At 42.7% G+C, this 13,087-nt stretch overlaps 1 protein-coding gene across 1 annotated transcript; it reads right to left on the reverse strand.

The window, feature by feature from the left end:
• Nucleotides 1–278: 278 nt before the first annotated feature.
• Nucleotides 279–10,433, reverse strand: LOC113179601 (CUB and zona pellucida-like domain-containing protein 1). Its single transcript, XM_026384306.2, has 9 exons — nucleotides 10,352–10,433; nucleotides 9,112–9,262; nucleotides 7,356–7,570; nucleotides 5,833–5,983; nucleotides 5,284–5,501; nucleotides 4,644–4,816; nucleotides 2,880–3,271; nucleotides 1,854–2,122; nucleotides 279–480 (listed from the first exon to the last, which is right to left on the reverse strand). Exons 1-9 carry the CDS (start codon nucleotides 10,431–10,433, stop codon nucleotides 308–310), a joined length of 1,824 nt encoding a protein of 607 aa, XP_026240091.2. The 3' UTR covers nucleotides 279–307.
• Between the last annotated feature and the right edge of the window lie 2,654 nt (nucleotides 10,434–13,087).

Consider the following 13,087-nt stretch of genomic DNA (forward strand, 5'->3'; position numbering starts at 1 on the left):
GATGTGGCTCAGGGGCCAAGAGCCCCTGAGTTGAATCTCATGAACTTAAAAAAAATGTTTTATATTCATGAGAAGAGATGATTTTTCATTCATTAATGCCTTTCATTCCTAAGATGAGAGCTTACAGATGTGATATTTGGTGATTTCAGTCATCCTGCAACAAGACACACTGGCACAATGACATGAAGCCCTGTGCATCACTTTTAAGGGACCCTCCTGATTTATTCATAACCTATGTAGCCATGAGGTACCATTTCTTTCAGCATCAGGGAGAAAAATGTGTTTCATTTAGGGCTGAACCAGTTAGTCAGTGGTGCTGCAACCTCTGGTATTTGTATTCCGTCCGTTGATTTACAAAACGCTTTGCTGCAATTGTAGCCACAATCACTGCGTTCAGAGCAAGAACCACAAATGAAAACAGATGCAGACGGTCAAAAGGCTGGCTCTGAGTTTTGTCTGCATGTGTTTGATGCAGAAGTTCTGTAATTGGAAACAAATTTGTTTAAAAACTATTAGCATTACAAAAATTTGGTAACATTTATATCTCTACATAATGACTCTTATGCATGAATGGGTAACATTAATGTGTAACACATAATTCCAACACAATCTAGAGGGACCATTATCAAATATTTAAATTAATTATGTTGATGTTTAAATACATTCATTTCAAATGATTGACATAGTTTGATTCCTTGATGTAACATGAACACCATGTGGAATTCAAGCATAAATAGTCCAATGAAAATTCAGATTTGTTTATTAATAGTCACTCTGTCCCATGGTTGTCAAATATCTATTTGATTGACAGAAAACAGTCTTGTTTATTCCTTCATAACAGAATACTTTTCTAATATGCAGGGTATTTCTATAATGGCTTCCATTCATTAATGTATTTATAAAAGTTATTAAATTTAACTTGATTGTTCTCTTTTGTTTCTGCCACAGAAATATTTTACTACAAACCAGAATTGCTCCTATATTATCCAAACTAATAATAACAAATAAATATGCAAGTCACAGGATTTGTTGCCAGCATCACTTTCACGGGAGATAAAATCACAGAGAGTTTTTATTTCTTGTGGTTTCTCTTGTGCCATTTAATTTTGGACCATCCTCAAGTATTTTCCACTGTCTCTTTCCCATGCAATCTGGCAGATCTCAGTCTCAGTCCTTTCGAAGGAAGCTGGTTTGTTGTATATTAATATAATAGATTTTGTTTTTAAAAAATAACTACTGGGACTGGGGATGTGGCTCGAACAGTAACGCGCTTGCCTGGCATGCGCGGGGCACTGGGTTCGATCCTCAGAACCACATAAAATAAAATAAAGATGTTGTGTCCACCAAAAACTGAAAAATAAATATTAAAAAAATTCTCTCTCTCTCTCTCTCTCTCTCTCTCTCTCTCTCTCTCTCTGTCCTCTCTCTCTTCCCTCTCTCTCTCTCTTTAAATAAATAAATAAATAAAAATAACTACTTTTTTCAATAGGCTATTATGTGGGATGCTGGTTGATTTGTTTTACTCATTCAGGAGTTCACATACATTCTTTCTGATTCTTTATCTGCTGTGGCATCTATAATATGGAGTTGGTAAGCTAACTTATTTTTAGAATTGAGTCCAAAAGGCATATAAATGATGGTGAATCATCAGTATCAGGAGCTTATCCCGTTGTGGCATCCATATTACCAACAGATAGAAATAAGTACTAATTCCATGTGCTTAAGACTCATCACTTATTTGCTAAAATCTCTATTATAAATCTGTAATCTACATATTTTAAGAACAACTAGATTTGAGAAGCATTTGATGAGCCATGAGTTGTTCTTAGATCATGAACCAGCTTTGTTCTTACCTGAATTTCCACTCGCACTGCGATCCCTTTTCAGACGAATGGGTCCCAAGATGGAGTCGGCCTTCCACTTGTAGGAAGAAGTATCTCGCTTCCTTCTAGAGACACAGCCTTGACTGCAGCGAGACTGATGATCACTACGATCACATATCAAAACCGTACACTGCAGATACACAGAGCTCAGACTTCGCAAGAATTTAAAGGCACTAAACTGGAATCTTCCATAGTGTCTCAGTAAGGGATACACCTTGCAAGTCTCGTCTCGACTACATCTGGAACAGAGTTCATGAACACAGTCAGAGGACACCCAGCAGCTCAGTCTGTCCCATACTAAAAAGAGATGACACAAAGTTTTCTCTCGACCGTCTGATTTGTAAATCTAGAAATCACTATGAAAGATAGCATCTGTGGCTCAAACCCCAGATCTGATTTCTGGGTAAGATAAAAAGATTCCTCCGGACACTACGATTCCTGTCCATGTGAATTAACCAGAAAATCAATCCCTATGTACTGGGACTCAAGCACCCTTCCTAATAGGCTTGTTGTTAATGTAGATAAATGGCTGGTATAGTTAAAATCCACCCACTTTTAGGGAAAACCTTTCTTTTCAAAGAACTTTATACTTTTTCTCTTAAGAATGCTACATATATTTTCCTGATGACATTATGTTCTAGGCAGCACACGTTATCTTCTGGGTTTTTGAGGAAAAGAATCAAAATGTACAAAAAAGCAAAAATGTAAATGCAGTCTTCTTAATGAAAAACAAATTTGTTCTCCACCAGCAAATATTTCATAAATACATCTAAAATTCTAGAGGATACCAGTGCCTACATAAATATTTTAATTAAATTATTTGAGATTAGTAAACAGTTACTATGTTTTATAAATTGATTAAGATAAATGTAATAAAATTCCATGGGAGTAGCACCAGGAAAAATTTATATGTATCCACGTACAAAAATATTACTTCATTAAAATGATTATTACTCCTGGGAAGGAATATCATGCATCAATTACATTAATACCTACCCACTCTTGATTAAGTCATAGATTGGAGATGCAAAGTCGTATGTGGGAGATGCTCTACAGGTATCCAGAAACACCACCAAGTTTGGGTCTGAGGTGTGCAGACTGACTTGAACGAAAAGTGTTTGGTTCAGATCCACATAATACGGTGACTCAAGTATGGGATTTTCAAATAAATCAGACTCAAAAAGAGCCATGCTTGTGTTGTATTTGCCCAGTGCAATTTGATTTTGTATAACATCATCTTCTGTTATGTACATCATCTCCACGGTAGAATTATGTTCCATTTCACACTTTACAACAATCTGGAGGTGTTTCTGGCGGGTGATCACTGCCGAAGTCGGGGATGCAGTGAAAGTGATTATATTGGTGTAAGTAATTGAATGGTCTTCTACCTGCCGAAGAAGATGGAATTCAAATTTTATATTTTAAGCCCAGTAATAATTTACAGCATAGATGTGAATAACACTTGCAGGTAGAAACATAATGGGTTTTTGTTGTTGTTGTTGTTGTTTTTGGGGTGCTGGGGATTGTGCATTTGAGGCAAGCACTCTACCAACTGAGCTATATCCCCAGCCCTAACATAATGTTCTTAAACCATGAGATAATCATGACAAATATACTATAGCCCTTAAATGCAAATTTTATTGAAGAAATGTCCTGGGAAATGACGACACTGTGGAATGAGGGACATAGCTTATCTTAGAATGACTTGAAGATAGAATTGGATGGAGCTGCTTTCAGCTACATTAAAATTTATTTTGAATGCAAATTTGCAGCCCTATGATGCTTCAACCCCTACAACATACTGTCCTTAACTTAGTGCATAAAGAGCACTTAGTTAGTGTGGTTACCTGGGCAGTTTTCCAAATGTACACAGACAGAAGCTCTGAATAGGGGCTCCCTAGTCTGCCTTCCTCAGTTGAATAAAGCCTGTGTGTTCAGTTTTGGAAAAAAGAAAAATAAATATGTACACACACACACACACACACACACACACATATAGACACATATGTATGTGTATGCATGTGTATATATATGATATATAAATATATGTACTATATATATAAATCTCTCTATATATATGTATATATGTATGTGTGTATGTGTGTATAATTTTTAACATCCCAAGTGAAAAGCTCATAGTATGTATTTAAAAGGAATTACTGGTTGAAAAATCTTTGAGATCTTGAATGGGAGGTCTAGAATATGTAAAAAAAATCACAGATGTACAGTAAATTTCTTTTTTTTTTTTTAAGATGTCTCTACCGTCTGTCTTTACAAGGGAAGGGAAAAGACCTTAAAAATCCAGCCCAATTTTTGTTAAAGTGTAAGATGTAAGCATTTTTTAAAATACTTTTTTAGTTGTCAATGGACCTTTACTTTTTATTTATTTTTATGTGGTGCCTAGAATTGAACCCATGGCCTCACACATGCTCGGCAAGTGCTCTACCACTGAGCCACAACCCCAGCCCAGATGTAAGCATTTTATGCACAAGTGTTGCCGGTAGACTGTTAAAGCCACAGCACATAGATGTTCAAACTCTCCCTAGTGAGTTTTCAGTTCTTCACCTTCTGAGCAAGACAACCACCCTGCAATCCCCTTGAAGATGAAGGCAGCGATCTGACATCTGTGTGTGAATGAGTGTGCGCCTTGTGTATCCACACATGCCCATCATGGCTGTGCTCCGTGACAAAAGCTCCCAGGCATCACACAAGCCCACCAGCAGCATTTGACAGAACCCAGGTGTCAGAGTTTCACTTTACCCTTTTGATTGTACCACATTCATCCAGAGGAATAGCAAATTCCACAACGTTTGATACTTTGGGTCTGCAAGTTGGGTCATTTAGTTGTAAGTTATTCTCACTATAGCCAAATGACTCCAGGTAGGATTTGTTTATGATGACTCTCATCTTGTCAGAGGCACAAGTTAAAGATGCTATCGGGAAGAAAAGGAAGGAGGAGAGAGGATGATCACATTGGGGCCAGGTAGGAATTTTAGAAATTGAGACTTTCATGTGCAGTTGAACCCATAAAAAGCCAAAACCCATATTGCCCTAATGGGTAGTTCAAAGCCCGAGATACTGGAGCAGTTATATGTACACTTTTTACAATGTTCATTGTCACCTAGTTTGGGGCTAGAATTCATAAATCTAATATTTTTAGTTGTCTTTGCAGAAAGCATTGAGGAAACCAGTCCGTGTTTCTAAGGAAGCCTTCCTTCTAAGGAAGTTAATAAAGTTATGTATTTCCCCTTGGATCAAGTAATGCACAGAACTGTCTCAGGTTACAGCTACCCCCCAGTAGGTATGACAGCCCCACATAGGAGCAGCCAGAGGAAGGCTGAGAATTTAGGAACAGTTTCTACGTATGCAAAATATCCAAGAAACATAAAACATGACTTACTAGTGTTGACATTTTCTGCATAAATTGAAGTGTAGGAAGCAGAAAAGCCCCGGTAGGAGTTGGCATAATCCGTAGAGAGCACAACCGTCAAAGAGTCTGAGGAAGACTCAAAAGTGGGTGTCCCGCGACCACAGACTTGTCCCATTAGGCCAGAGTTGGTGGAGGAGCCATCATAGACAGCGATAAAATCAAACCTGCAGTGCTGATCCACTTCCAGGCTAGGAATAAGGCCTCCCATGAAAAGGCTTTTCAAACAACAATCCCGTGCTATTTTCTATCATCCCATTCTTAAGCGATTAGAGATTCGTCCTTACAGTGGCCTCATGGGCTTACGATGATAACCCTGGGTCTATGTCAGTCCCTAGCCTCGAAAAATACTTCACTTAGTTCAACACAAGAGTATTGCTAAGTATTTTCCTTTCTAGGTCAATTCTTTGAAAAGTGCCCACAGCGGGGAGGATGCCTGTGATTATTTCCCGTCCCCAGGTTCCCCCAGTAGCCAGGTGGGTTGACTGCTTTGCTCCGGTGGAAGTCGACAGAAGTACTTACAAAATCTCTTTGAAGCTGAGTTTTATCTTATAACCTTTCTCTACGTGTATGTGCCACACACAGTAAGCCAGCTCTGGGTGCGGCTTTGGGTAATTGGGGCTGGTGAAGGATCCTTCCATAGCCTCCAGGTAACCACCACAGTTGGGAATAGCTGTAAGGAAGAGGGAGGTTATCAAGAATGTTAATCAGATGCAGACTTCTTTTAATTTCTGTTTGGGGCATGAAGTTAACCTGCCTCCCCTGGGTGTCATTCCATTTTTGTCTTTCCTGTGGAAGGCATACTGAGGTTTTCATTCTTCTTTATCACTGGACTTTCTGCCCCTGAGTACAGTGGACAGAGGGAATTTTTATACTGTTGCCAAATGGATCATTCTAAAGCGATCTATTGTCCCTCCTGGAGAAACCTTCCATTACCTGGCCTGAGCCATAGACAATACAGAAACACTCCCAGGGCCAGCATCAGAGGTTCTTCCTCACTGGGCTCCAGCCCAGCTGACCAGTCTCACTGGCCACTTGCACACGACCTGCTATTCCAGCCTGCCCTGTCCTCCCAGATCTGCTCAACGCTAGTCAGCCACAGCCCTCTGCCTCTGCCCTTCCCTATTCCTGCTTTATTAAGCTCAGCTCAGACATAGCCTTCATGAAAACTCCCTTGTCTCTCCCCGTCCTACTAAGTACACAGGCAAGAACAGGGATGAACCAAACAAAGAGGCAACATGGAAGACTCCTTTGGGGGAGATATAAAATGGCTTTGATGGTCTGAATCAGATAGGGGCTGGACATCTCAGTTACCTGGGCCTGGGTCCAGCTTGGAAAAGCCTGACTGCTCCATTCCAGATATTTGATGACACTGAGAAATCAGTGGAGTAAGCAGAAGAGTGTCACATTTAGTTCTGGGCTTTTCAAAGAAAACCAGAGTGGAGCCTTCCCCTGTGAATCCACTTGCTCAAGTCCCCAGCATTCCACTCTGGGTAAAATGGAATTAAGGTGCTATGACTGTGGAACCACCTAACATCTGACATCTGAAACTTCGGCCAGCTTTTCTCAACACCTGCTTCCCAGTCTCTGTGGGCAGACTTACCTGAGGGACTTGATAAACATCGAAGCCATATCTAACAAATCAGACCAAGGGAGGCACCCTCCCACCACAGGCTCGGCCGATGGCCTCAGGGTCCTGATTAAACAGGCTGAACGTGGAATCTCTGCTTTGAGCTTTAACACAGCACCTCTCAGGCTGGAGTCATCTGGTCAGCCACAGCCCTCTGCCTCCCAGGGGAGCTAGTTAGAAGGAAGAGTTCACAGGCTCCCCTAGAACCAAGGATTAAGAATCTCAGAGGTAGAGCCCGAGTCTGTGGCTCAACAAGCTCTCCACTTAACACCCCACACACTTGAGAAAGAACAGCTGCTCTCCCAAGTGGAGAGATCTCCAGGGAACACACTCAGATTCAGCATTACAACTCAGGCAGGCAGGGGTGAAACCTGTTTGTGGGAGGGCTGGGGAAAGGATGTGGAGGTCGACTTACAGGAGCCAGAAGAAAAGAAGTAGTAGAAAATAAAGACAGATCTTTGGATTCTTGTGGAGTCTGTGAGTATTTGAAATGTCAGTGTATTGTATAATGATTCAAAGACAGGAACAAAGTCGTTTTTACTGCAGATTTTCCCTAGCAGAGGCCCATTGGTAGAGTTTCCATCAAAGACTTGAATGTTTTCACTTTCGCACATTCCATCTGGATCCAGCCTGTGGGCAGAATGTACTTGTGGCTAGTGAAGAGACACTTCAAAAGGGGTTTCACAGAGCAGTCAACTGCTCAGACTGGCACGATGATTTATAAAGCAGGGACACATCTACTTTCATTCAAACCTCCCCACCATCTTCAAAATCAAACCACACACCATCAGCCTTGATGGGCTCAGAAGATGAGCTGATTTATCTATACCTTACATCAACTAACATTAAATATGGGCCTAGAAGCCAGGACTTTTCTCCCTCTCCCATCTCCATCACTCCTGTCACCCATGTGACTATTTTGGGGTAGAACCTTCTTAGTTAGAACTGGTCCCATGGATAGCCAAGGCTGTTGAGAAGCAAATATTCTTCCATAGCCAGCTCTCAAGGTAAAGGGAACCTTAGCATCTCCCAACTGCCCCTTCCTCCCCTCATATCACCACTTCCCCCTTCACACAGAGTCCCATGTTCCCACTGGACAGGGCAGTCCAGATTTCAGTTTTCCATCCATTCTGATAGGGTCTCCTCAAATGTCCACAAGGGCATATGTCCAAGACAGCTTAGAGCAAACAATCCTAGGGTAGAGAAACCAAGTTCCCTTTGCACTTTAATCACCCATGGGTGACTTTGGACAAATGATGTAAACTTTTGTGTGTGTGTGTGTGTGTGTGTGTGTGTGTGTGTTGTGCTGGGGATTGAACCCAGGGGCTTGTGCATGTGAGGGAAGCACTCTACCAACTGAGCTATATCTCCAGCTCAATTTAAACTTTCTTGACCTCAGTTTTATCTTCTGTAAAATAGGAATATCACAACACTGTTTATTCTTGCAGGAGATTTAGTCTATTGTGAACATGAAGCATCTTCCATAGGCTTGGCACACAAGAAGTGATCAATAAATGCTAAATATTTATTTCTGCCTTCCCTTTCTTCTCATGCTTTTGTTCTCTTTCTCTCCCTTTACAAATCAGGAATAACATCTATGTTTCTTAATAATTTTATCATCCCAGGAAGTAAAGTTTCTTCTTTCCCCTTTCCTCCGGGGCAGTCAACTGACTTCAGTGGTACATGGCCACAGTTCTCAGTGTGGTACCTGGACAAGGAGCATCGGCATCTCTTGGGAAATTGGTTCCTATGCAAATTCTCAGGCCCCACAAACCCCACAGTAGAGGCTCTGGGGGAGGGGTTAGCAAATGTGCCTCAATGAGCCCTTCAGGTGCTTCTTATGTATATCAACGTTTGGAATCACAGGTTTAGTGCTTTAAGGCCTAAAATCTGGAATTGGTCTAGCAAAGTCATTTCATTCACTATTTGTGTGATCTTGACAAGTTTTTAACCTCCCTATGTTTGTAATCCTAGTATTGACTTTGAAGGACCTCTGTAAGCCAGTGCCAGCATGTGGTCTCCATGGGTAACTATCAGCCATCATCACCATCATCATTAGAATTACTACCACCTCCAGTGATGGCTGAATTCTTTCCACAGAGAGACTTCCCCCATACTCCATTGAGCCAAAGGTCAAGCACACTTGATAGGAAACTGAAGGCTCTACTTACTGGACGTGGGAGAAGATGATTCTGATGCTCTTGTTTTCTGGTCTCTCTATGGTCCAAGTGCAGTTCTCATCAGCATTGAGTTTCAGGATCAGGGCTTTGTGGGTCTCTGCCAGATTGGCTCCTCCCAGACTGGCAGTGCAGGTTGATCTGCCTGGTAGAGACCACACCTCGTGTTGAGGAATGTCCTCAGGCCCTGACCCTCTAGTAGCGACTAGTACCTACCTCCTACATTAAATATTCATACAAGCATGCTGCTGACTGTAAAGGGCTTTTTGCTCCCTCCAGACTAAGCTGTAAGCAATTGATTTTTCCACCTTGGAGGACTAGGGAGAAATTGTAATTTCCCTTCAAATGGTCCATAAAAGCAACTATAGTAACATTTGAAGAAAGACAGTTTTAAATGGAATCTTTATATCCAGAATGTGTAAAGGATTCTTACAATTCAATAAGAATCTAATTAAAAAGACAAAGGACCAGAATAGACATTTTCCCAAAGATCAAAACCTCCACTTATAAAACAACAAACTTCTTGTTTTCTTTTCCATCTCAGATGAGTTGAAACGTCCTCACAACAATAGTCTTTATTTTGTTTTACCTAACAGTAATTATTAATAGTATGTTCATTAGGAAAAATCAAAAAGAAAAGACAATCAAGAAAAAAAAGTCTGATCCCACAATCCCATCCACCAGAACCAATCATCATTAAATCCTTTCTGGGAACACATCTAGACTCTTTCCTCTTCTCTTTCCAAATTTCTGAAGTGCTTGAATGCATGTGTAACATAACATCATATTGTACAAATTTAAAATAATTCCTTTCCCTCTTATAATAAATGCTTTCTTGTAGATCCTTTCCTCATAGATTTTTAAAAATTTGCCAGTGTTATTTGTTGGATTCACCATAACAAAATTAATGTTGGAAATTTATATTGTTTTTTAGTTATATAAATACACATACACACCGTATATATATCATGTACTCTGATTCTTTTCTGAAGATAAACTCTCTTACTAGCAAACTTGCCCAGTGTAATTCTATGTGTTTTATATCTTTCCATGTACACTGTCATATAAGCCTGAGTAAAATTAGTACTAACTCTGAATCCCACCTACAATATTAAATTAGATTTTTTTTCTGCATTGGAGCCAATGGCAGATAGGAAAACGTGACATTCTGGAAGAAGCCTGGTAATAGAAGTTCTTCCTGCTTGCACTGAGAAATCTGGTTCAATTTTCTTACCTTGAGCCTCAGTTGAATTCAACTCTGCCAAACTGGAGGCAATTAAAAGAGCCGAAACGACGAGCCTTCCTGCAACCTCCATGTTTATAAGGGGCCAGGCAGCCCCTGAGGCTAGCAGGCTTTTATATCTCTCTGTTTCGCAACCATCTGGTTTCATAAGCTATCAGGCCACCTCTAGGGAAACGTGTCAGTTTGGCAGCACAAGGGGCAATGTAGGTGAGAACACAGCAGCTGTGTGATTGTATTATTGCCAGCGGTCCCCAGCAGTGAGTGTCTGCTCCCAGGCTCATTCCTGGAAGGGCTGCAGGCAGCGCCCAGCCTGAGCTCTTTATAGGCCTCAGCATCTGGCAGGGTTGGCACTGGAGTAATTCCTCAGGGAAATGACCTGGTCTTGAGCCTTGGCCTGTTTGTAAGGATCACCAGTGGGGTGGCACAGGTGACAGTTTAGGCCTCCGCTGCTCTTCCCCAGTAATGAAAGTCTTAGGGGGTCCAAAACTCAGTGGGACCAAGGGGTTATATGGCACCTGAGAGGACTCTGGGCCACTCAATACCTACTAGGGTAGGTGAGAGGAGAGGACAGAAGACAGGGAGGAAAAGAAAGTGCAGGAGCTTCTAAATGGTTTTGTCTGCAGAAGCTGAAGCAGGTGGGTCAGAGCCCCTCTGGCACTGGTCCTTTGCTGCTCAAAGAAAGGAATCCTGGTGGCTAGATTGAGTCTAGGAAGAGCAAGTGTCTGTGTGAAGAGGGCTGTCCTCTTTCTACCCATTCATTCTGCAAATGTCCATTGCCTGCTGTTCTAGGGCTTGGGAACACACAATTGAACACAAGAGATACAGCGCCTTCCTTCCTGAAACTTGCACTCTAAATGGGGAGACAGACAACACACACACACAAATATAAATTAAAATTCAGAGAGGGAGAGGTGTTTTGGATACAGCTTTAGAAGGAATGGATTCTTACAATTCAATAACTTAAAGATAAAGGATCCAATTAAAAATGCAAAGGACCAGAATAGACATCTTTCCAAAGATCAAAACCTTCCACTTATATAGCAACAAATTTTCATTTTCTTTTCCATCTTTTCCACAAGGTGATTGGATAGAGTGGCTGCCGTAAGTGGGGAGGGCACAATGTCTGGTGGGCAGAAGGCATCGTGAGAAGATGGGATCTGAGCACAGAGACAGGAGGGAGGCCTTCCCGTTCCATCTGGCTTGAAGGTTGCATTGTAGGCAAGGAGCAGGAGCAAAGGCCCTGCACAGGAACAAGCTGGGCAATTCCGTAGCACTCGGGAAGGAAGGAGACAGTGTGGCTGGACCTGAGTGATGGGGAAGGAACTCAGAGGGGAGGGAGGGAAAGCAGGGGATGGTCCACGGGAAAGACCTGTGTGGCAGGGGAGCTGTTTGGATTTTGTTCTAAACTGCATGGAACTTTTTGGTGGAGTGAGACTAATTCTTAAGGAATCTCCTGAGGCTAAATCTTAAGGAATCTCTGTGGAGCTTTGAGATGGGTAGAGCCTGGGTTTCCTAGGTGGGAACCTTCCTAGCCACCCTGCACCCTTCTGTGTTGCTCTTATGGCTCTGCAGCCCAGGAACCCTCACTAGGACCCAGGACAGGGGCTTTCTGGGGGAAGGCAGGTCCTAGACAGTGCCCCAGGGCATCTACTCCTTGTTGGGTCCCTAGGTCAGAGGTCGGGGGCCATACCTGGTGCTGAAGCACCAAGGCAGTCCCCTGTAAGGCTAGATAGTGATGCCCACAAGGAGCTGGGCATCCCTCATGATCTTTGCACAGATTTGCTGGGTTCCTCTCTTCTCAGGGTGGGTGGCCACAGAAGAGACAGGGATTGTGTGTCCTAATGTGAGAGTGAGTAGGGGACAGGCCTCTAGGGAGGGGACTATTCAAATTACTAATAAGGGCTCCCCCTCTCCTATGGTCAGGATCTCCTCACTCCCTGCTCACCACTGAGTGAGTGGCCTGTGATCTTTCACAGATCCTCCTGGTCCCCACTTCACATCAAGGAAAGTGAGAGATCAAGGGACTGGGGGACATCAAAGGAATGCCCCAAGCGAAGGCAGAGGTGGGACAGAAACTATCGATGGGCCTCTAAAGACCTTGTATGCATGCTCTGTCCTCCTGCCCACATGGTGGGACTCTAAAGACCACTTGTTTCACTGCCTCGTGGTGCCTGGAATGCCTGGAACAGGCCTAGTACCTCCATAGGGACATACCACCACCAGCTTCCAGGTCCAGAGACGTGGCTGTCACAGGGTAGTTCAGAGGAGACTCAGATATCTGTGTTCCATCTGCTAAGAAGTTATTGGGGACAAAATTGAAGCGAGGTGAGGGATGAGCTGTGGTGCTCTTGAAATTTAAGAAGGACAGGTCATTTCAGATGGAGGATCTCAGGGTACCATCCAGGAGAGACGCAGCCTGGACTCAGCCTCTTCAAAGAACCCAGAGGCTGGGGAGCACAGGGAGCTGCTTGACTACCTAAGGGCAGCTTCTGCAGAGTGGAGAAATGCCCACCCACCTCTCACCTGTTTCTCCAACACAAATGTCCTGAGTGTTCCTGAGACAGCCAGACCCCCGCCAAGGACTAAAGCCCAGGCAGCAGGTGGCCCTCGTCTGGCACCTTGTTCCAGTTCTAGCCCCTCATGACCTAGAGGAAGCACCAGCTCCTCCCTTCAGCCCATTCCAGGAGGCAGTCCCTGCCACTAGTGAATGGTTCTTTATCTTACGTA

Source organism: Urocitellus parryii, chromosome 5, assembly GCF_045843805.1.
Source record: "Urocitellus parryii isolate mUroPar1 chromosome 5, mUroPar1.hap1, whole genome shotgun sequence".
NCBI lineage: Eukaryota > Metazoa > Chordata > Mammalia > Rodentia > Sciuridae > Urocitellus > Urocitellus parryii.

What these genes read in the sequence shown, in the direction of transcription:
- LOC113179601 (XM_026384306.2), bottom strand. Translation starts at nt 10,433, where the DNA reads ATGGAGGTTGCAGGAAGGCTCGTCGTTTCGGCTCTTTTAATTGCCTCC. An exon ending in GAATTCAACTGAGGCTCAAG is followed by an intron (nt 9,263 to 10,351) that starts GTAAGAAAATTG and finishes GGTCTCTACCAG; the next exon opens with GCAGATCAACCTGCACTGCC. An exon ending in AATGTGGTACAATCAAAAGG is followed by an intron (nt 3,272 to 4,643) that starts GTAAAGTGAAAC and finishes CTTCTTCGGCAG; the next exon opens with GTAGAAGACCATTCAATTAC.